The 23,793-nt window shown below is 37.7% G+C and overlaps 1 protein-coding gene across 2 annotated transcripts in view; it reads right to left on the bottom strand.

Moving 5' to 3' along the window:
- Positions 1 to 23,793, bottom strand: part of LOC127661635 (F-BAR and double SH3 domains protein 2) — a 111,020-nt gene that overhangs the window by 62,742 nt on the left and 24,485 nt on the right. For both annotated transcript variants that reach the window (XM_052152436.1, XM_052152437.1), the window contains exon 3: positions 22,095 to 22,140. In XM_052152436.1, coding sequence (XP_052008396.1) covers positions 22,095 to 22,140 — 46 coding nt within the window. The remainder of the gene's footprint in view (positions 1 to 22,094; positions 22,141 to 23,793) is intronic.

Here is a 23,793-nt window from a genome sequence, read left to right as displayed (position 1 = left end):
TCGACGCTCTTTTGGAGGCATGCAGAGGACCAACAGCATATTAGGCAGGTGGTCAATGTTTTGGCTCATCAGTGTACATATATACACAGTACTGTGCGAAAGTCTTAAGCACATAAGATATTTCACAAAACCATTTGTCTTAAGATGGTTATTTATATCTTCAGCTTTATTGAGTCAAAATGAAATATATATTTTAGACTCCCAAACATTCCTTTTGCAAATAGAATAGAATAACAGGGAGCCCTGCAATAGATTGCATGGCCCCCACAGAACATCAAGTCATTCTGAGATTACATAAAGAGACAGAAGCAACTTAGACAGCCTAAATAGATTTAAGAACTGCAGCAAATTCTCCAAGAAGCTTGGAACATCCTATCTGCCAACAACCAAGAAAAACTGTGTCCAGGTGTACCTAGGAGAATTGGTGCTGTTTTAAAGGCAAAAGTGGTCACACAAAATATTGATTAAGCTTTTTTGTTTACTGGTCTTTATATGACGTATATTTATAAATGAAAACTATACATGGCATTATTTTTCGAAGAAATCCTCACTAGGCAAAGTGCCTAAAACTTTTGCACAGTACTGTATGTACATATATAAATATACACATATACATATATACACACATTCATCAGTACTGTGCAAAACTTTAGCTGGATGTCTTCAAAACCAAAACAATAGTAAACAGGTAGTTTTATTGTGGCTGATCGGTGTTTATAGGTACTGAGAAACTAAAAAGGAGTCACAGAGTGTTTGGATTACAACACATAAATATCATATACTGGGTCTTAATTCCACATCAAAACATAAAATGCAACAGCACATAATTTACATCAGTAATCTGTTTTACACAGCACAAGCCATCACTTTAACAGTCCACACATAAAGTTACAGAAAGTGAACTGTGATGTAAAACTCAAAACAACAGTTCCAGGTTCCATATATTAAAAAAACGTTTGTTTTCTGTGGTAACATCAATTTCTTTAACCACACCACCAGCCCATTAAAAACAATCCACATTTAGATGTTCACAGATTGCTCTCAAAAGTTTCAATTCCTTGAAAATGAAACCATTTAATTTCTTTGAAAATGCAAATCTAGGTGAGTCCTTGAATGATTCTGTGGTGTAAAAGTATGACTGGTGACTGTGCAGTATGACTGTATATGCAATATAACAACAGTAAAGTACGAACCTGTAATGATTATGCAATACAATTTAAAGAGCGTTAGAAATATTTTTGGGAATAAATACAGATCTGGACATGTCCCAAACGTCAAGACGAGGAACACCCTGTATAAGGGATGTTGTTAGGCACAACACAAAGTGGAATTTAGTGATTAATATTATGTGATGTGTTTAAATATAAAGAATTTGATTATTACATTTCCAGCAAAAATAACTATCATGATACATGTACTGTTACTGTGATATAAAATGACCCATGATATAAGATAAGCCCACCTCTAGTGTCGATATTCAAGTAAAAAACGTGTATCCACAATAAACACAAGAGAACTGGTCAAGGTTTTGTACAAGACAATTCTCTTGTGAGCCGATTCACTTCAAAGCACTTCTAATGGGCTGCTGTCGTGACATCTCATACTATCCTCTCATGCACTGCAAATGCTTTGTTGCTGCTGAAAGGGAAATGCATAGGGTAAAGATGGTAATTTGTACCCCACACCCCCGCTTCTTGACTGCCATATGCTATGTGTTCCTCTCATGTTCCTCATGAGCTATTTTATCTAGTTTCTTGTGCTGATGAAAACAGAGATAAGGAGACCAGGAGTGTGGTGAGGGTTTTCCTAAATGAGAACTAGGATAAAGGTGAAAATTGAAAGTCTAGACTTGAAGGTATCTTCTTGACTGATGCGTAGGGGAGCAAATATTTGATCTGACAATGGTTCAATTACGATTATGAAACTGGGTCACGATTCAATTCGATTAGACTATTTTGGATCAAAAACATCAGGAAATTGATAAAAATGGCATGTTAAAGTTGAATATGTCGCACAACACCATATCCAAAACTGAGGTTTGCTTATAAGCTACAGAACATTTTGTCAGTAGCTTTATTTGCATTTCTGAGGAAGCCCCGCCCACAGTAAAATATAATTGATTTAAAAACTTTCTCCACATAGTTGTAAAGAAGACTTTGGTTCCGGAGGGAAAAAAATCCCATACATTTTTTCCCAGGAATATATTATTAATGATTAAAAGTGAAACCTACCGTGAACACCGAGGTTGTTAATCAATATCAGTATGCCTCTGTTGAAGCCATCACTCTGTGTTATTTCAACTTCATTTTTAGAAACGGTTTAATTGTGGAATTAATGGTGAGGAACTACAATACCCATGATCCTCAGAGGGAAAATCTCCCAATCAGAGAATGTACATTATCCCACTTATTACACAGCAACTAACCAAATAAATCAATACATGGACATAAAATACCGATTTGTGTTAAAAATTATATCATTTGCGAAGAAATAAATTCCTGAACAGCTGAAATCAACTTCCGGCTTGCGTCAGAGTTCTATTGGTAGTTTCTTTTTGTGAAAATGACCATCTCACACCTCATTATCCATGCTATTACAAGACTACTGGCCAAATGAAAAAATAAATGGACATGAAACATGAATATGAGCTGACAATATTTTATTACCTTACTTGAAGGGAACGCACGGTGATCAAAGCAGCTGGAGAGACCGATGAGCGGACTGAAATGTGGAGCATTGGTGGTTACAGAGCAATAACAGACCGCTAGATGGCGCCATTGACCAATCAGAATACAGTATTCCAGGCCGCCGTGTAATATATAAATATAACATTCATTCACAATCAGGTCTTCTTACACTACTTTTATATTTATGCATATCTGACTATTTTGCAATAAATCTAAATATATTGCTCCAATGCTTATAATAAGTAACTTTAAATCAATAGTTTTATATTTTTCCATCAGTTTAAATGCTGAAACACGTAATTTCTGCGACACTTGCACCACCGAACAAAATTGCAAAAATAAACAATGTTTTCAAAACAGCTTTCTGAATATGCCGCTCTTCTGCATATGTTCAATCAGTCAGATTGTCCCGCCCCCAACTCACACCATTGGATGAATAACATTGATGAGGATGGGCCAAGTGGCTTGCTCAAAACAAACAGAGGAATTCTTATAGCTCCACAGAGACAGTTTACAGTTTGAGAAAATGGGTGTTAATATAATTTCATTTAATTTTCAAAAATGATATGAAAAATTATTATTCCGTTATTTTACTAACCCAACTAATGACTCGTAGGCGCTTTATCAGTAGGTTGCACGACACGTGAAGCATTTTTTTTTTTTAGCTTTCACTTAAGAGTTGTGCACTTTTTATTTTAATATATCTCTTTACATAAATACTATTTTCCACATAAAAACTATAATTTCGTTATTTTACTCACTGATGAGCAAAAGGTCAAGGCAGAAATGACCATGTACCTGCAGGAAATGGCCATTGATGGGGAAGCGGACCCGCTGACTTGGTGGAAAACGAACGACAAAAGGTTTCCGTTCATGGCAAGATTAGCACGGAAATATTTGTGCATATGTGCTACCAGTACTCCATCAGAGCTGGTCTTCAGCACAGCGGGTAGTGTAGTTACTCCAATCCGCAGCTTATTAAAACCAGATAAAGTGAATATGTTGGTATTTCTGGCCAGAAACATCGAAATTTAAACATGGTCTATGGTGAAAGATATTAGACTTCTTTACGCATTTTTCAGCCATCCGCTATGGAGCTATTCGATTTTGCATATTATTTTTTAAACGCTTCATTTGTGTAGTTCATATGACCACTTTACAATATTTCAATAACATAATTTATTTTGTAGCCTGTGCTGAAGTTAATTGTGCTGCTAATTATAAGTGAAATGTTAATGCCGAGTTTCGGTCTGAGTGTTGTACCCGTTTCATTTGTTGTTCTTCTATGTTTTAATAAATGTGTGTTATTCATATTCACCTTGTTTCTTTCATTTGATTTGACATTATGGATTTATGGCCAAGGAAATTTTTCTTTAAAAGTATTAACCAGACAAAAGTTATTTGACGTTCGCTGGTCTGGGTTTATCTTAAACTGCCGCTTCAGTGTATACAAGAGCTATGTGACAATGAGCAAGATTTTCTGAGACAATATAACTACTAATAATTAATAAATAAAGGCTATTTTCTTGTAGCCTACAACATAAAATATTTTAATCTAAATGTACAGTGTAAGACATGTAAAAAAAAACAAGAAGCTAACAATGTCAAGATCAATATTTGTGTAGTCTGCCTGACACGGTATTTTCACAGACTAACATGTCACGTCTCTGGCATATACAGTATTTAAAATAGCATATATGCATTAGTTATATTCTCAATTTAATTTACAGAGCAATCCCTGCAAAGTTTTTAGGTTAACTATAGAAGAGACTAGGATTAGTGAGTCACACTAGCAAGACTCGCAAAAGGGGGCGTGGCATCACGATGGTGGCTCGATATCGTGATGTTGGTCAGCCATCACGATGGACGATGATATCGTCCATCGGCACAACCCTAGTACACAGCCTTGCACCTTTTATTTTAATTTTCAATGTTTTGTTTTAAATCAAAGTTTATAATGTTGTGTTTCACCTCGGAGCTGTTTGGGTTGGTTCATGGCTAACAACTCTTATAAAGGATTGCATGACATCCCTATGGAAAAAACACTTCTGTAATCAAGACAGCTTAAAAAGTGGGCGGGCACAGTTGTGCTCTATACTATTAGCAAGCACCATTAATAATAAAATGCTGCAGACAACAGCAAACAAAATTACAAATGAACAGGTGCAACAGACAAAACTGTTTTTACCGTAACCAGTGTCAGGACATTTTGTGGGTCACTTGCTTTATTTCTTAATTTCTGCAGTGTCACACTGGGTAGCTCCGCCCACAGTGACATTTCATTAGCTCAAAATCCCACTCCACCAAACAAGACTGCAAATTAACAAGTGTGAATTTCCAAAGATGGAGTTTGGATTGAGAGTTCAGAGTAGTGTAGACAACAGGGAGTGTGAAGCCAATTCATCTCCCTTATATAGCACTCACCCGCCCCTGTCTAACAGAAAAGGTCTGGACACAGTGACAACACTGACCAAACCTTCAGTCACCCTTTAACCCTGTGATCTCTGACCTGTTGGCCCACATTTGTAATGATCCTTTGGGGTCTTGTTGCAAAAACAATGCACAATGTCCAACATGTGATGCATATACAAAACTGAAAAGGTGTTCTGGCAAGAACCAGAACTGCTGTTGGATTTGGCACACTCCTTTGAGACACTTTACACGCTTTAAATTAATAGTTCATCGCAACTCTGTCATTTACTCACCCTCATGTTGTTCCAAATCCATTTGACTTTCATTTCTTAATTGGAACAAAATGAGAATTGTACTGGTCGCTCATTTCCATACAATTAATTCCCTTAGAAAATGATGTTTTTGCATTTGTGGAGTGAGATCCACTTCTCAAGTTTAACTCATTCAAAGATCCAGTGCGATTTAATAAAAAGACTTAAAAGGATTCTTTTCATGAATCAGACATCTCCGCTTCTCCAGAGAGCTACATTATTCAGTATATAACAACGTCAATTTTGGTAATAATCCATTAAAGACCTCAAAATCAACACATGCCCAAAGCGGTGAAATGAACACTTGTAACGTCTAAAGACCGTATGCGTATAACATTACCCGAAGCTGCCAGCCAGCTCCCACACATCTGAAATCACAGCCAGCCTGTTGGAAGTGTTTAGTCCTTGAGGGCACAGCGTTTTAATGCAGACATGGTGCATTAAAACACTATTAAAGTGTGCCAGCACCACTCACAAAGCAGTGCGAGAATCGATCGTGGCCATTTTAGGCTTTGTCACTCTGATTAATACAGTAGGCCAGACTGGCTGGGTGAATGTGTGTTGTGCTTCAGTACGTGATGAAAATTCCTATGGAAGGAGAGAATCTTCAAGCTGTACTCTGTCAAAGGGCAGGAAAGCTAAGAAAAGATAAGGATAGAGACATCTGGCCTTAAAATGACCTGCCCCCCCCAGACCCTGACCCCTCACCCTTTTTCCAGCATTTCAGAGACAACTGACCCATTCCTGCCTATTTTAATCCAGAGGGGAGAGCAGGCCCCCAAAAACACATCTTCATCATGGACACACATATGCTTTGCACAAGTTAGGGTGCACAGGTACGTATAAGTTAATCAGAGACTTAAAAGTAAATCATGTTTACAAGTTCCTTGGTTGAGTGGTAAATGGTCTGCACTTATATAGCGACTTTTTAACCTTAACGGTATTCAAAGTGCTTTACACTGCGACTCATTCACCCATTCACACACACAGTCACACACCAATGGTGGCAGAGCTGCCATGCAAGGCGCTAGCCTGCCATTGGGAGCAACTTGGGGTTCAGTGTCTTGCCCAAGGACACTTCGGCATGTGGAGTCGTGTGGGCCGGGAATCGAACAATCGCCAACCCTGCGATTAGTGGCCGACCCGCTCTACCACCTGAGCCACAGCCGCCCCTAAGTGCTTCAAATCTTAGCTAAGACATTGATATCTTCTGCTTTGTTCTTATAGAAGTCTGTGCAGTGTTGGGGGGGACTCCAGGAACAGGATTGAGAACCAACATACCAGACTAATTTCTTTGACCACGGAGTACTCCAACCCACAAAAAATGTGTAGTTGATCACTCAAAAATTTAAATAATATGTAAAAGTTTAAAAGTCTGATAATCGTCAGAGTTTCTTATACCGTTTCACATTTTCTTTCCACCATAAAAGCAGATCCTCGTTGGGAGAGTACAGTATTAAGTGTTGCCCACGGCAGGCAAATGCGCAAAGAATAATCAATTTGCAATAGTCGAATACTGTTTTTAATGGTTGACTGGCTGTTGCAGAACGAGTACTTAATTAGTCGGTTACACGTGCACAACTCTAGTTGACTTCAACTTCAAAATGTGTCTCACTCAGGATGCTATTTTCTATGGATACAAGTGCAGCTCCTATTTATTTGATTGGGGAAAGACCGAAATCTTCAAAACGGTTGGTCAAGATAACGCGCAAATTACTTATTTCAAACCAGCAATACCATTTGACAACAACAGTTTCATAAATTGTGCTTCTTTAGCTCAGATCATGCTAAAATGCTATTTTTCAGGCTAGACTAGCTAAATCTGACAGGTTACATCTCTGTCAAAAAGGTGATTGGCTCTTTTAACTGTAAGGTGGGACTTCTATTACAAAAGCCAACATAATTAGCATTACGATTTCTCCCATTCAGGATAAGAAACGAACCAAGGCTCTGGGAAAAAATGCCACCAAAAGTGACAAAAATACCCTCGAAAAAAAAAATTAAAAAATACCCATAATTATTATACCCATTTATTAGTAACACCTGATTTCTTTCTTAGTATTCTATTTAATGCCAGGTTATACACAATTTTTGTAGAATGTATGACATACAGATTGAGAATGTATGTTTATGAATTTACATTTGAATTTCATTGAGTATTGAATCTTATTTTTCTGAATTAGATTTTTTATTTTTTTTAAATACTTCAAACTACAGTCTCGCATTGTCAGTATCCACACTTCGTTTTAGCCCTGTTCCAGCACTGGACAGTTAATTATAAAAAGCAGCCTCAAAGTTTGTAGTAAAACAATCATAAATGTGTAATTTTAATTATTAGCATGATGCCTGTGAATCGCGTTCAGCCTCTTTGTATGTTATTTCATTGTTATGGTCGATGCTTGCATCCCTATGGAGTGTGTGTGCAATCACGAGCAACAGTTAGCTGGCTGCAGTTCACTTAACAGCCACAGGTGTCATTAATAACAAGGGTTTCTGAATCTTACATATGGCACCTTTACAGAATTGGTCATTGAAAAACTCTGATACTGATTGACCATTAATCTGAATATAGAGAGTGTCTAAAGGGGTTACAGCCCTTGTGTTCGGCATGTGCACACTACACAGATATACAAATATATTTCCATGCAGAAACTAACCAAACACTTTATCCTCCATTCCACTTTCCATGACATATACATGTACGCTTGGATCCATCTTTGTACCTGGGAAAGAGTCTGGCTCCACTGCGCCTACTTAATTGGTTTTATAGCCTTTTAAAAGGGCTATTATCAGCTTTGCTGCCCAGACATACACAAACATAACCACACACCAAGTAAACCGGGCATACAACACACAAACAGAATGCACAAAATCCCTTGTTTCTGTTCACACACTCTTCTAACACTCTACAGGAGGTCAGTCTGTCTCACTCATTTTGAGTCACTTTCCTCTCCTCCATCTCTTTAAAGGGATAGTTCACCCAAAATGTTTTATTTTGTCACCATATACTTACCCTCACAGTGTTTCAAACCAGTATAAATATTTCTCTGTGGCAGTCAAAAGGAGACTCACATTCATATTCATTGCATATTTTTTCCTTACAGTGAAAGTGAACTCGTTTGAATTATCTCGATATTGATTCTAAAATCCCAAGATTATATATTGCAACCCACTATTATGCAAGCAAATCACTCACATTTGACCAAATCTCAAGCTATGCAACTAAAAATATGTCACTGGCTAGCAAATGTTCAGATTTCACTTACCAGCAATTGAGTAGTAGAGTGGTGAAGAAATTATTAGCTCAGAGGTCCTTTCACTGCATGTTTAGCAAAAAGGTTAATTAGATCCACACAATCCATATGTCATTTAAAAATGGCTCCTTAAATTCCCTTTCTGTTTTTTAAAGCCAGTTGTTGATAAAAAAAAAAAAAAAACATTTAATTCTAATGAGCTAAAGAAACCATGCAAGTCTTCTCTTGTAATATGCACTCATTGGCTGATGCCGCTAGTCTTTTTTTTTTTTCTCCTCAATTTGGAATGCCCAATTCCCAATGTGCTCAAATTCCTCGTGGTGGCGTAGTGACTCACCTCAATCTGTGTGGCGGAGGACGAATCTCAGTTGCCTCCGCATCTGAGACCGTCAACCCGTGCATCTTATCACACAGCTTTTTGAGCGTGTTACCACTTCACGCCATCCACCGCAGCATCCACGCACAACTCACCCCACCGAGAGCGAACCATATTACAGCGAACACGAGGAGGTTAACCCATGGGATTCTACCTTCCCTAGCAACCGGGCCAATTTGGTTGCTTAGGAGACCTGGCTGGAGACACTCAGCATGCCCTGGATTCAAACTCGCATTTCCAGGGGTGGTGTTCAGCGTCTTTACTTGCTGAGCTACCCAGACCCCCCTGATGCCACTAGTTTTAAAAAGACAGTACCGATTAACCATGTGCTCTACATATCAGTGTGAATACTTGTAAAAAGTACAAATTAAGTAAGTAAACAATGCAAATTTAACTAAAATATATATGCAACATAATATCTGGAATGTCAAGACATTAACTGATGGAATAGATAACATTTTCAAAAGCTAAAAATTTGAGCATTTGATGAAAAACTAATAATCAAATATAATTAGTAAAATGTATATTTTCAAATTGTACCAAGAAGGGTTGCCTAAGAGGTTGAGAGTTAAATTATTGTATATGTAAGCAAAATGGACACTGTAACAGAAATGTACCAATATGAATCGATATCGAATCGAAATTGGAAGCAAAAGCTTGTGAATCAGAATTGAATAAAAAACCTGTATCAATACCCAACCGTGAAAATCATACAGGTTTGGAAAAACATGACAGAATTATCATTTTTAGGTGAACTATCCTTTTAAACAGAAGTGTATCACAATACGTAAATCACAACAAATAAATCCCTCTGTCTCTCATTAATAGACTAATGGCTCTCTTTTGTCCATTTAAGTAATATTTAATCAATTTATTCAATAGCATGTGGATGTGAGAGCATGCAGTGCGGGGGGGAGGGGGGTTGGCTCCACAAAGAGCCACTTGATTTGTTCTGGACAGGTGGTGGAGTCAACCAGTGGCGGCTGCGGCTGTCCCTGAGATCCCGCCCACAATGGCACTAAACACGATTATGCAAATAGAAGACCTTTCCTGGAGACTTTCCCAGGAAGGGGAGCGTGAGGGGGGGTGGGGTGGAGGAACGTGTGAGTGTGTATGCGTGTTTGAGGGGGGCTGCACTGCGGACGTCGGTGCAATTCAACTCGGCTAGCCGGAAGGATGAAATAAGCTGTCTGAGGCAACGGCTTTCATCACTGCTCTCGAAGATCCTCCAATTCTGGGCAATTATTGGCATGATAATACAGCCAACATCTGAATGTCACACTACTACAGAGAATATCTAAATTAAAGTGAAAAAAGAGAAATATTAAAACCTTTAATTACAGCCAAATGCATCCATGGTGAGAAATGAGAAATGCGAGGGGGGAGAAAGAGAGAGAGAGAGAGAGAGAGGAGACAGTTTAGCTCTGTTTTAGTTAAAAAAAAAACTAGTGAGCTGCCTACCAAGACAGGATTTTAAAAGGAATGTTCTGGGTTCAATACAAGTTAAGCTCAATTATAAAAAAGCATAAATTGTGATTATAGCACGGCACTTAAAATTAGAGCCTGACCGATATGGGATTTTTGAGACCGATACCGAATTTAGGGGAAAATTCACTGATTACCGATATGGTGGCTGATATAGTTAATTTTTGAGCTGGAATGAAAAAAGCCCTTTTCTATGTGGATTGTGCGCCAATTTGACTATGCAAAGGTACTCAGAAGGCTGCTTTCTTTTGATCAAATAATATTTTACATTATTATTATTATTATACATTGTCAACAAATTCTATAAATGAACACTGAGAAAATATCAATAAAATCAACACTCAACAGACACAATCCAACACTGCACCATTGTCTGCATATCGGTAAACATACGTCGATACCGATATATCGGTAAAAGTCTAATATTGGCCGATAATATCGGGCACTACTTAAAATGGAAGTGAATGGGGCCAGTCCATAAACGTTAAAATATACAGTTTCAAAAGTACAGTATAGCCACAAGGTGTGAACTGTATACATGCTGACATGATTTTAGTGTGATAAAATTGCTTAAACTGTGTAAAGTTTATCCAATAATAAAAAAAAATTGTCATGATGACATTATGCCTAAAAACTTTGTAATCTGGCAAACGCCATAACGCAGGTAAACCCGTTGTTAACATTTACATATTAACGTCTCGTGGCTTTACTTTTGAAATACTGTGTATTTGAATGTTTTTGGACTCGCCCCATTCACTTCTACTCTAAGTGCCTCACTGTAACAGCAATTTTTACTTTTCTTTTTATTAAAGAGAGATGAGTCGAAATAATAATTTATGATAAATCAACATTAGGCCACAAATTGCCAACTGAGCTTGTAGTGAACCCAGAAATGTTTTTTAAAGCATCCCAGATGCACACCTGATTTAAAGCCCATTCCAAAAGGTAAGCAGAAACATTGTGTTGCCTTCTAAGACACCTTATTTTTGCCATCCGCATCACATATATCTCAGAACACAATGCGACGAGTGAGATCAGTGGATAAAAAACATTGAAGTTGGCAGAAGAAATGTCTATCCTAAAACCATTTAATTCAATAAAGTGTTGCTAAAAATAGTTCACACTATTAAAATATTTTAACTACTGTTTGTGTTTTCCATGCTTAACAGACTATCATGTTGTTAGCTTAGCACTATGATAAGGTAGTTGATTCAAGTGCCATTTGCTTGAAGTGCTCTGTTTATGTGAGTAGCTGCCTATTTAGATTGTTCCAAATCAGTGACTTATGAGGTTCCATTTTGGTTAGGATGCTGCTTTAGAAGGAATGTGCCTATATAGGCAGTAGACAGCAAGGCAGCCTACTAGTGTTGATACGAGATGTTCTTTGGCCTAAAAAAGACCCAGTAATGCAAATATACTTTAGGGCTTTTCTCATTTACAAAGCACTGGATTATAGAAACATCTTAATATGACAGGGCATCATACATGTCCTAACACAAACGATATGATACAGGACAAATTATGAGCAAAGGTTTAATTCTAATGGTTAGGGATTTTTCGTTAGCATTGTGAGCCATAAAATGGCAATATACATATGTCCTAACCTGATGTTCTTAGTAGTGATTACTAAGAACATCAGGTTAGGATATACGTATATTGCCATTTTATTGCTCACGGTCCTCCATTGTTTGGATTCTATGACATAATCAACTGCCCTTTCCTCCCACATGTGACTGACAGCTAGTTATAAGAGTTCTGCCAACACGAGGGGTTTGTGTTCAACATACAGCATTATAAATGTCAAAGATTCAGAAGCCTGGTTTGCTCCTGCTTGACAAGCTAGAAATGAACTGGATTTCAGAGTCCTCACAAATGAAGCCATTTGATTACATTGGCAGCACAAGTTGTGCTGATCTAACTGAAGCTCTGGGAACGAGCACAAGATGTAAGGGTGGGATCGAGAAATGATGGAAGGATGGAGAGAGACTATGGGAGAATAAAAGAGCTAAAAAGAGAAGAGGAAATCAGAAAAGACAAGTGTGAGTGCCAGTAGCCCAGTTAAAAGTTGACACCATCATGCTAGGGGGGGTTCTAGGTGATTGCTAGGGAATTGCTTTGTGCTTGCTATTAGGGCTGGACGATATATATATTATATATATATATATAGTGGCGACGATATAACGTGTCAATCGATTGGTATTTTGCTTTATTTAGCAAGGTTGCTGCAGAAGGTTTTAATTCAAATATAAGTCTTTTTAAGACCTAAAAAATGTAATTAAAAATGTCCATACCAGAACATACCCCACAACCTCAAAATAATACATGCACAACAGATTCTGACTCAACAGGCTGGGGCACATATTTATCTGGGTAACTGACAGTCTGCTAGTTTGAAATACAAAACACAAGCCCGAAATACACTGGGGACTCTTATTTTGAAATGTACATGCATGACAGCTTCCAGCTGCTCATATAAATAGATAAGGGAAATAAAATATGCAATCTTACTTTATTTAATTAAAATGTATCCTTCTGAAATTTAATAATTATCACTTTAGGCCATTTTGCGAATCCTCAATTTCTATCCTCAAATTGAAGTCCTCTTTAAATGATAATTGAGACTTTTGTTATATAATTTAAGATAATTAAGGCTTTTTATAACCTTAAATTTGAGAAAACTTAATTAAAGACATTTTAAGACTTTTTCAGGACCTGCGAGGAACCTGTGTAACTATGTTGCTATATCACAATACTTAAATATCCATGTGTGAGGCATGAGGATATGTATCAGTGGGCAGGGCTTCACGTGAGACAGAGAGTTTAAGAAAAATGGATGGGTTTTTCCGAAATTGAAAATCTTGGCAAATACATTGTCATTTATTTTGCATTTGGTGCTTCATAAGCACTAAAAATGCTTCTCATCTTCTCACCCGCATCTGTGTTTCATGCGAGTGTCGCGTGTCCAGCAGGCTTCCCGATATTTGTGCTCCAGAGACAGGAGAGATCAGAGCGGAATCACTTGAGCGAAGGACCGCATGAGTGGGTCAAGAAAATCTAGGCAGCCATTCCAGACAGCGCATTACATCTGCCGGGCTTTCAGCTGTTCAGAGAGGATTGCATTGCGGTGTTAACATGGTGGAACATGCTTTTACATCAATGTAAATTGGTGTACAGATATGCTCTCCTAATTTGGAAGCGTCTGAAAGCCTTTATTCACGCAAGAGTTTTCCTTGTTTATTCTGGTGAGTGTTTATATTCCTCCACACACGTGCGTGAACGCAACACTGCAACAGCTGGCTGATCAGATCACAGACACGGAGCAACAACACTCAGACTCACTTATTATTATTCTCTGTGATTTTAACAAAGCCAACCTCACCTGTGAACTGCCAAAATACAGACAGCACATTACATGCCCCACCAGGGACAGAAAAATACTGGACCACTGCTACACAACATTAAAGGATGCATATCTCTCTGTCCCAAGAGCAGCTTTGGGACTCTCTGATCACTGTCTGGCTCATCTTCTTCCAACCTACTGGCAGAAACTAAAATCAGCTAAGCCTGTAGTAAAGATTGTAAAGATATGGACCAATGAAGCATATCTGGAACTACAAGCCTGCTTTGACTGCACTGACTGAAGTGTTTTTGAAGCTGCAGACACCAATCTGGACGAGCTGACAGATACTGTTACATCATATATCAGTTTCTGTGAGGATATGTTCATTCCTACTAGGACTTATTTAATGTTCAACAATGACAAACCATGTTTTACAGGAAAACTCAGACAGCTTTGTCATGCCAAAGAGGATGCTTACAGAAGCGGGGATAAAACCTTGTATAATCAGGCCAAAAAAAAAAAAAAACACACTAAGGAAATTAAAAGTGGCTAAAAGAAGCGGCTGAAAAACAAGTTCAGATAATGACCCTGCATCAATGTGGAGAGGCCTGAAAGACATTACTAACTTCAAGACACCATCCCCCAACACTATAGGGAACAACCTGCCACAGGCGCTGCTGATTCAGTTCTACTCAGCAGTTGAGTCTGTCCTCTGCACTTCAATAACTGTCTGGTTTGGTTCAGCAATTAAATAAGACATCAGAAGACTACAAAGGACAGTTTGGACTGTTGACCGGATTACTGGTTGCTCCTTGCCCTCACTTCAAGAACTGTACACTTTCATATTGAGGAAAAGGGCTGGTAAAATCACTCTGGACATTATTTAACACATCCTACCTCTTCTGCATTACATTCCCTTGCATTATATATAACATATTTGTACATACTATATATATTTTTTGTCTTACTGTGTATTTCTATGTATACTTATATTTCTATTCGCTTTTTATTTTTACTCTATTTTTTATTATCTCTCTATGTGAAAGCATACTTGGCAATAAAGCTCATTCTGATTCTGACTCTGAGAATATGTTGAGTTTATTAATCAAAGTTAGATGGATGGATGGATGGATGGATATTGGTCAACAACATATCAGACTGAAATGTGGCACAATGTGAAATTTAGCATTATGGTAAGGCTGATATAAATGGCTGATATGTTTTTTGTTTTTGTTTTACTTATAAATTAATTTAATTCACTGACTGGATTATCCAAAAATAGGCATTACAATATGGTTATTGAATATGAATAAATGTTTATAGATTCTCCAGATTTTGTTTTTACTATACCGTGACACATTGTTATCATGATATAAAATTATTCATATTGTGATTTAAGTTGCTCGCTGTTGAGTTCCAGGTGGCGTTAAGGTGTTCTGGGTGGTTGCTAGGGCATTACTATGTGGTTGCATTTGGGTTCTGTTTTTTTATTTTTTTATTGCTAGTGCAATAAAGGGTGGTTCCTATGCACAGGTTTGGAGATGTGTGCCTATATGTTTTGTGCATGTCTAATGTACATTTCACATTGTGCGATCAGTGGATGTGATGTGCCAGGCAGAGAGTGGTCTATCTCGGTCTCTCAAACTCTGTGCACTCGTCCTCCAATCCCTCTCCCTTCATCCTGTCATCCAGCTTTTTCTCCGCATCAGAAGCCTAATACATCACACTGGCAACTCATTAGAGCCATGGCAGAGACAGAGAAAGAGACAAAAAGACAGAAAATATGTGGAAAGAGAAAGAGTCTCTCCATCTGTCACTGCACTAACCACAGATACGCACTAGTAGAAAGAGATCTAGGAATATCCATTTATACTTCCTGTCCTCCCAAACAGCCCTACAAGGTCAGATAAAATATTCAGACCCGTAGTAATACTTGCAAGAGGGGGAAACTAGATTTTGCTCCCTGTTAAAATGGAAAAAATGAGAGAGTGAACTATCCCTTTAAGTGGAAGAATGCACTCCGTATTAAATGTTCTTGCTGTTAAATAGTGATCAAGGCTATTAATTCTCAATCTCTTTTTGAGCTGCACAGAAAAAAGAAAGTCATACATGTTCAGAACAACAGGAGTACAGACAGATACATGCATACAATCATGCAGATATGGGTCAGGAGCTTCAGAATGTTCTAATCAACCATCAGAATGGGGAAAAATGTAATCTCAGTGATTTGGACCGTGGCATGATTGTTGGTGCCAGATACTCAAATACATAAATATTGGCATTTTCATGCTTATGACAGATATGTCAATGGTTTTAATTTTGTCAATAATTGGCTGAGACATTGGTGCATCTCTTATCAGTAGGGTGAGTAAATGATGACAGGATTTTCATTATTGGGTGAACTATCCATTTTAGGCAATATAAAAACTAAAAATGTACCATTTGTCCTGATACGACTGAGTGATAAGTATTTTTAATCTTAATGGAGTATTGTGTGGTAAGCAAGATTTCTGTTCTGTTACATTTTGCTTTTGGTGTTTTTGAACACAAGCACACATTCTGTGTGAACGACCCCTTTACAAGAAGACAGTACACACAGCAAGGTGTGTACACACAGCAAGGTTGCAGATATACAATAAGTATCCTTTCTCACACTCTTTCTCAGTGTCTTCCTCTCTCTGGATTGTCTACATCTCTCTTTCTCCCAGAGGTGATGTTGGATGGCTCATCACAGACATGATGGCGGTTGAGTCGATCTGAAAGCTGGCACACAGGATAAACTGACTGCAACTCACAAGCTATGCCCCCTGTCTTGCCCCCTCTTCTTTTCACACAGAAGTTCCAGTGTTTGCTGGAGCCGGGTTGTAAAACAATGTTTATTTGTGTGGACAGCTGTACAACGTGCGAGCTCATGCGCGAGTTGTGAGTCGATTGTTGTGCCAAGTCCGATAAAAGGATAAAAGATTGGACCAGGCTTGAGAAACGCCTCACGGACCTGAACGGATGCCTCTCATCTAATTTCACCTCTAGTCATTTAGATTGATATATAGAGGACCAGTCTGTACAAAGACATGGGTGTTAGCCAAGCCAAGCTAATCAGCGCAAGGGATAACGTTAGGTTTGTGGTCTCTTTTGCCAAACTGTGAATGTCCGGATCACCATGGCAACATCTGAGCTGGGACTATTTGACGCAAATCTCTAAGTCACAGCCCCTTTACCTGCCCTCTGCTGGTTAATTGGCTGAAAACCAATCCCAATTGTCATACATACAATGCACTCTAAAAGTTGCTACAGATGGGAAAGTACACCCTTTTCAGTATGTAGTGAGAAAGTAAAGCTGTACGGAGACATTCTACATCATAAAATTGCTTCTTGATTTCACAGACCTCTTTGTCAAATACTTTTTAGGTTTGCTTGCAAGTGTTAGCATCTAGCTAAATTCAATAAAGGGATAGTTCACCCAAACATGAAAATTCTCTCATCATTCACTCACCATTATGACATTTCAGATGTGTCTGACTTACTTTCTTCTGCAGAACACAAACAAAGATTTTTAAAAGAATAGAGAATGGTGACCAAAATTTTTAAGCTCTAAAAAGTACATAAATGCAGCATAGAAGTAATCAATAAGACACCAGTAGATTAATCCACGTCTTCTGAAGCGATCCAATCGTTATTGGGTGAGAAAAGCCCAACATATAACTCGACACACAATTTTTTACTTTAAATCTTGACAACATTCTCCTTGGCGATCGTGTTTTTAAGCTAGATTACACTTCCTAGCGCCATCTAGCACTCTGCGCATGTATCAATCACTAGGAACTATATCAGAGCTTGAAATCATGTTTGTGCCTAGAGACTGTAAATGCAAGATGTATGCTGAAAAAATTATTATATTATGGTCTGTTCTGATTCAAAATAGATTAGATTGCTTCAGAAGACATGGATTACTATTATTCTGCCTTTATGTGCTTTTTGGAGCTTTTAAGTTTGTTACTCTTCACTTGCATTGTGTGGACCTAGAGATCTGAGATATTCTTCTACAAACCTTTGTTTGTGTTCTGCAGAAGAAAGAAAGTCACACATCTGGGATGGCATGAGGGTCAGTAAATGATAAGAACATTTTCATTTTTGGGTGAACTATCCCTTTAATGATTAGGGCCATACACATTAAAGTCAACATGAAATGACATTTTAAACCCTTTTTACTTCTGTAACACAGGAATCTCTGATGTACAATTTTCATTATACAATTTTTTTGGGCTCACTAAATCACAACCTTGAAAACTATATAGTACATGCAGTTTGTGAATTTGCATGGAGCCAAATAGATGATGCTGAATATAAGACTAATGGATTATAGACAGTATGATAAGACAATAACCAAATAAGTGTTTAAAAAACAGACACAATTGATACAATTTAAATATTGATAACATTATGAAAAAAACAGCCTGCAAAATCATTAAATGGTCAAAAATCGTTCATTATTTGAGGAAGCTCTGTTATGAAAGTCAGTTATGAAAGAGCGGGTCTAACAAGGCAGGTTTAGCAACTATTTCTAATCGCTCCAAACAAAAGTCTGGGGTACAAGTCCCTGTGAACTTCAGGTTATATTCCATAATGCTCACAACAAGCTGATCAGTTGTTTTTGTGAAACATGTTTCCTATGCTGCTATTTAGGAGCAGTGCTTCATCACTACTGAAAAATATATATAAACTGAGCAGTGTTATTTTGTTGTTAACTTCACATGAAACCAACATACAGCACAAATTTGGTGCAGCTGTATATGGGAAAAGTGCAAATCAATCCCAGAACAACAGAAAAGGACCTTGTGAAGATACTGGAGGAAACAGGTTGACAAGTATCTATATCCACAGTAAAATGAGTCCTATATAAACATAACCTGAAAGGCTGCTCAGCATGGATGAAGCCACTGCTCCAAAACCACAATAAAAAAGCCAGACTGCAGTTTGCAAGTGCACATGGGGACAAAGATCTTGGAGAAATGTCCTCTGGTCTGATGAAACAAAAATTTAACTGTTTGGCCATAATCACCATCGTTATGTTTAGAGGAAAAAGGGGAGGCTTGCAAGCCAAAGAACACCATCCCAACCGTGAAGCATGGGGGTGGCAGCATCATGTTGTGTGGGTGCTTTGCTGCAAGAGGGGCTGGTGCACTTCACAAAATAGATGGCATCATGAGGAAGAAAATTATGTGGATATATTGAAGCAACATCTCAAAACATCAGCCAGGAAGTTTAAGCTCTGTCACAAATGGGTCTTCCAAATAGACAATGACCCCAAGCACACCTCCAAAGTTGTGGCAAAATGGATTAAGGACAACAAAGACAAGGTATTGGAGTGGCCATCACAAAGCCCTGACCTCAATCCGATAGAAAAATTGTGGGCAAAACTGGACAAGCATGTGCGAGCAAGGAGGCCTATAAACCTGACTCAGTTACACCAGTTCTGTTTGGAGGAATGGGCCAAAATTCCAGCAACTTATTGTGAGAAGCTTGTGGAAAGCTACCCAAAATATTTGACCCAAGTTAAACAATTTAAAGGCAATGCTACCAAATACTAACATGTGTTTGTATAAGTGTATGTAAACTTCTGACTCACTGGGAATGTGATGAAAGAAATAATAGATGAAATAAATTATTCTCTCTACTATTATTCAGACATTTCAAATTCTTAAAATAAAAGTATTGAACCTAACTGACCTAAGACAGAATGTTTTCTACAATTTAATAGTAAGGAATTGTGAATAATATGTAGAAAAACCATCTATATCTGATATAATATGTAATATGTAATGTAAAAATGCTACGTATGTACAACAAATGTATATGCACTACAGTATGTAAGAAAATGTTTGTATATATATGTTATACATTTTACAATTTGAAGGAAAAATATCATGTAGGAATACATTTTTTTATACATGCTGTAATATGAAGGGAAAATGTGATATACGCTATAAAATATTTGCTATAATATGTAAGAAAAAAGTTATATATGCTAAAATATTTAAGGAATAACGTTTTATACTGCATGATATAATATGTAGAAAAAACTTTGTATACACTATAATATATACGTTTTTTTATTTATGCTATAGTATTTAAGAAAAAATGTATATATGGTAGAATTCACAAGAAAAAAAAAATTATATGCTTTTAAACATAGGACAAATTGTCTGCTGCAAAATCCAAGTCCTGAAATCTTGTTTTGTGATGCAGCCAAATTAAACTATCTTTTAATAAAGATTTTAACCTCTCCACTTAATTATAACTTAAATCCACCAAACTGTTCTTCACAAAATCCCAAATACTCAGATGTGTCATACATCTGTTGTTTGTGTGCATGTGTCTTCATTAAGACCATGTGGCAGTTCTGTTAATGGCATTATAATGTGTGTGATATGATGGTAATGTACATTGACAGAAACACCTTTCTCAGTAAAAGTTGTGCATTAAAAACTTTGAAAAAGATCCAAGATCATCTCACACTCAATACTAGGGACCATGTAGCATAAGTCCTCTCAATCTCTCACACACACACACACACACACACACACACACACACACACACACACCACCTCTAATCCAATGGGTTAATAATCTGTATCATATAATCTCAGGATCAGCGTATATGCCACTCACCTCTCTTCTGATGCAACATTTGCGTGTGAGGTTGAACTGGGCTAGTGGGCCACTGCTAAAGTGCAGTAAAGTGAGAGATAATGTTAAAGGGATAGTTTACTCTTAAAATAAAAATTCTGTCATCATTAACTCATCCTCATACGGTTCCAAACCCATTTGACTTTGTTTTTTCTGTGGAACACCAACGGAGATGTTAGGTAGAATGCTAGCCTCAATCGGCATTCGCTTTCATTGTATGGAGAAATACAGAAATTGTAGAATTTTATCTTTGCGTTAAACTATCCCTTCAAACAAATAACAGTGAAATTGCTTCCTCAATAGTCTATTGTAGCTTAACTAAAAGAATATTCAGACAAACTTACAAGAAATGCTGGAAAGGCTTCAGTTTAAAATGCAATATACATTAAACTCAGACTGCCTATCTCCTTTACAAGCACCAAGATATTACAGGTGCAATAAACATTTCCATCAGTTTTGCAATAAAATAAGTCAATGAAAGATCTCAAGAAGTCTGATATCACAATATGCGATAAACCTGCTCTTGTGAAATATGATGTGACCTCAAAACCTGCTAAATATCAATGAACTCTGTATAATTTTCATGGTCTGATCATCTAGGAAGCACAAATCCACGACCTTTGTCATAAAAAACGTCCTTAATGAAAAGCGGGCCTACAACCCTTTGTCATATCAAGAAAGATGAGGAATAAATTGACTAGTATAACTAACCAGCAAGTTATTATTCTCAAACACAACTCAGCGTCCCACAAAACCAAATCTCCAAACACCAGAATTTATTGTCCAATTGTTCCAACTTGGCACAAGACATTGGTATATGTTCCAACATTCAAAGGCAACAGAAGTTTGAAACGCTTGGACACAAACTTCTGGCACAATGTCTGCTTTGTTGTTCAAGGTACAAAGTAATTAGCTGAGATCCATCATCTGTTCAATAATCGTTTCTCTGAAAAAACAGGCAGCAGCCTTGTGCAGCAAAACTACATTTCCCATCATTCTCTGCAGCAGCGCAATAATGACGATATACAGATAAAGCAACAATTCTTCAACATTTTACATTGTCATTTAGCAGAAGCTTTTATCCAAAGCTTCATACACCCCTATTATACATCTAATCCGCATCTATTGTTTTTCATTTTTTTGCAACAGTGCTAAGAAAGCTTCCTGTCTTTGTCAATAAGTGATAAGAAAGATTTATTCCGACCAAAATCAACTAAACACACAACAGGTCACAATTACGACTACTGAAGCTTCAAAGAACTTCCCAGGAGCACTTGAAGACAGCAAAGTTGCAAGAACTTCCATTTGATCAACAGCAAAATGAAAAGATTCAGCGTTTCGATTATAGCAATAAACAAAACCAGGGTGGGATGGATTTTCTGTTGTTTAGATGTTTCCCAAAAAAGCATCAAACATTTGAAATGGCTGCAAAGGGATGTAAATCTATGCCATCTCAACGCTTTTTAAGTTTTAAAAATGTAACACGTGCATACAGGCAGCATCATCATTATTAGTACACACACACACACGCTGGAATCTCACCTGTGCGTAATCCCTCTCAAGAGTGGCCTTTTTCTGGCTGTAAGTTCTGCAATTAAAAACAAAAATAAAACAGATCAGAAAGGCTTTGACAACTGTAAACAAAAAACAAACAATAGTCTTTAATTAGGGATACACCAATATGGAATTTCTGGGCCGATACGATAGACGCTAATTTAAAGCCCCTATTGTTTCCAATGCCGATACCCGATAACCTGGAACTGCTAGCTAATTCACTAAAAGCTTCTCATTGAGAAATGTAAAAGTTTAGAATGTGGACACAATACAAACCCTAATCTTTGCATACATAGTGAAATATTTATACCTGCAGCCCGACTGAGAGTGCAGTAGTGGTTTGTGTGTGTTACGTATGTGTGCTTATGCAGAGTTTACACTACACGATATTTGCTTGCTGACAGTTTTGTGGAGTTCGCCGACAAAAGCCTGAAATCATTGGCAAATCGAAGCTCGCTCCCATGAGTGACGATCGCAATGTATGAACTATCAAAAGACGCGATTTGCCGACACGTCGCCAATGTCAGCGAGATATCTACAATTTTAACTATCCGAGCCTGTCTGCGATTTCAAATCGTGCAATTTGAAATATGTTTTGACTGAATACAAATGCAGCGTTGACCTAGAGCCAATGAGAGAGCAAGAAACAGGGCACGGGAAGTTTCAGTGGGAGAAGTCCTGATGTATTTGCAACAGCACATAAACTAGCATTGCTGCGGTATCAAGAAAGTCTCATTGGACCGAAGAAATGGAGGAAAAATTAGTGGAACATTGGCAGGAGCACCAGTGCCTATTTGATGTTTCATCTGAACTGTCCCACAACCGGGTTGAGAAAGAGAAGATTTGGAGAGAAATTGCCAATTCTCTTGGACAGTCAGGTCAGCAAATAGGTTGATTTTTCAGTAGGAGGTACTTTTTCATGTAACCAATAAAATGTATGATTAAAAACGATTTCCCCCAAGTAACATACGTGTTTTTGTTGCATTTTAGTTTATCATGAAATAAACAGAATATAGCAAATGGCATGTTGTTACAGCAGATGACTAAAACCAGTCCCAAAACAATGTAACAAGGTGCAGAGATGTTGAAATACTCCTCACAGAGCGACATGAGCTTGTCTTTCACTCACACATAGACATTGGGTATGTGCGCGCACACACACACACACACACACACACACACACACACACACACACACACACACACACTCACACCCACACACACACACACGCATGCGCACCCCCGAGTCTATGCCTAAAGCAAAGAAGCCACAGGCAGTCAGAGATTCTCAGCAGCACGCACAAAAACTAACAAATTATCTGCAAAAATATCTGCAGTAATTCCATAATAGGCGAGATAATAATATCGAGATTTTCCTGGTTATCGGCCAATAATATATTGGTGGCCGATATATCGTGCATCCCAAGCTTTAATAAAGGCATATACCGGTAAATACAGAATAATACTCTACGCAAGTGCACAAATGAATAGCAAATGTATGTGTTGTACATACTTGATGTGCGTTCTTGCTCTACTGTGGTGCCAACAAAGCTCAGTACTCAAGGGGGGGACAGAGTTAGCTTCAAATGCCTGTGCCATTAAACGTGACATGATATTATTCAGCTAGCTAGCTATAAACATGTCAACAGTTTAACAAACTTCAACTTACTTGCCAAGCAAGATTCTC

This window comes from Xyrauchen texanus, chromosome 21 (genome assembly GCF_025860055.1).
Source record: "Xyrauchen texanus isolate HMW12.3.18 chromosome 21, RBS_HiC_50CHRs, whole genome shotgun sequence".
Classification (NCBI taxonomy): Eukaryota; Metazoa; Chordata; class Actinopteri; order Cypriniformes; family Catostomidae; genus Xyrauchen; species Xyrauchen texanus.
Note: the sequence above shows the minus strand (reverse complement) of the source record. Positions and strands in the feature narration are given on the sequence as shown.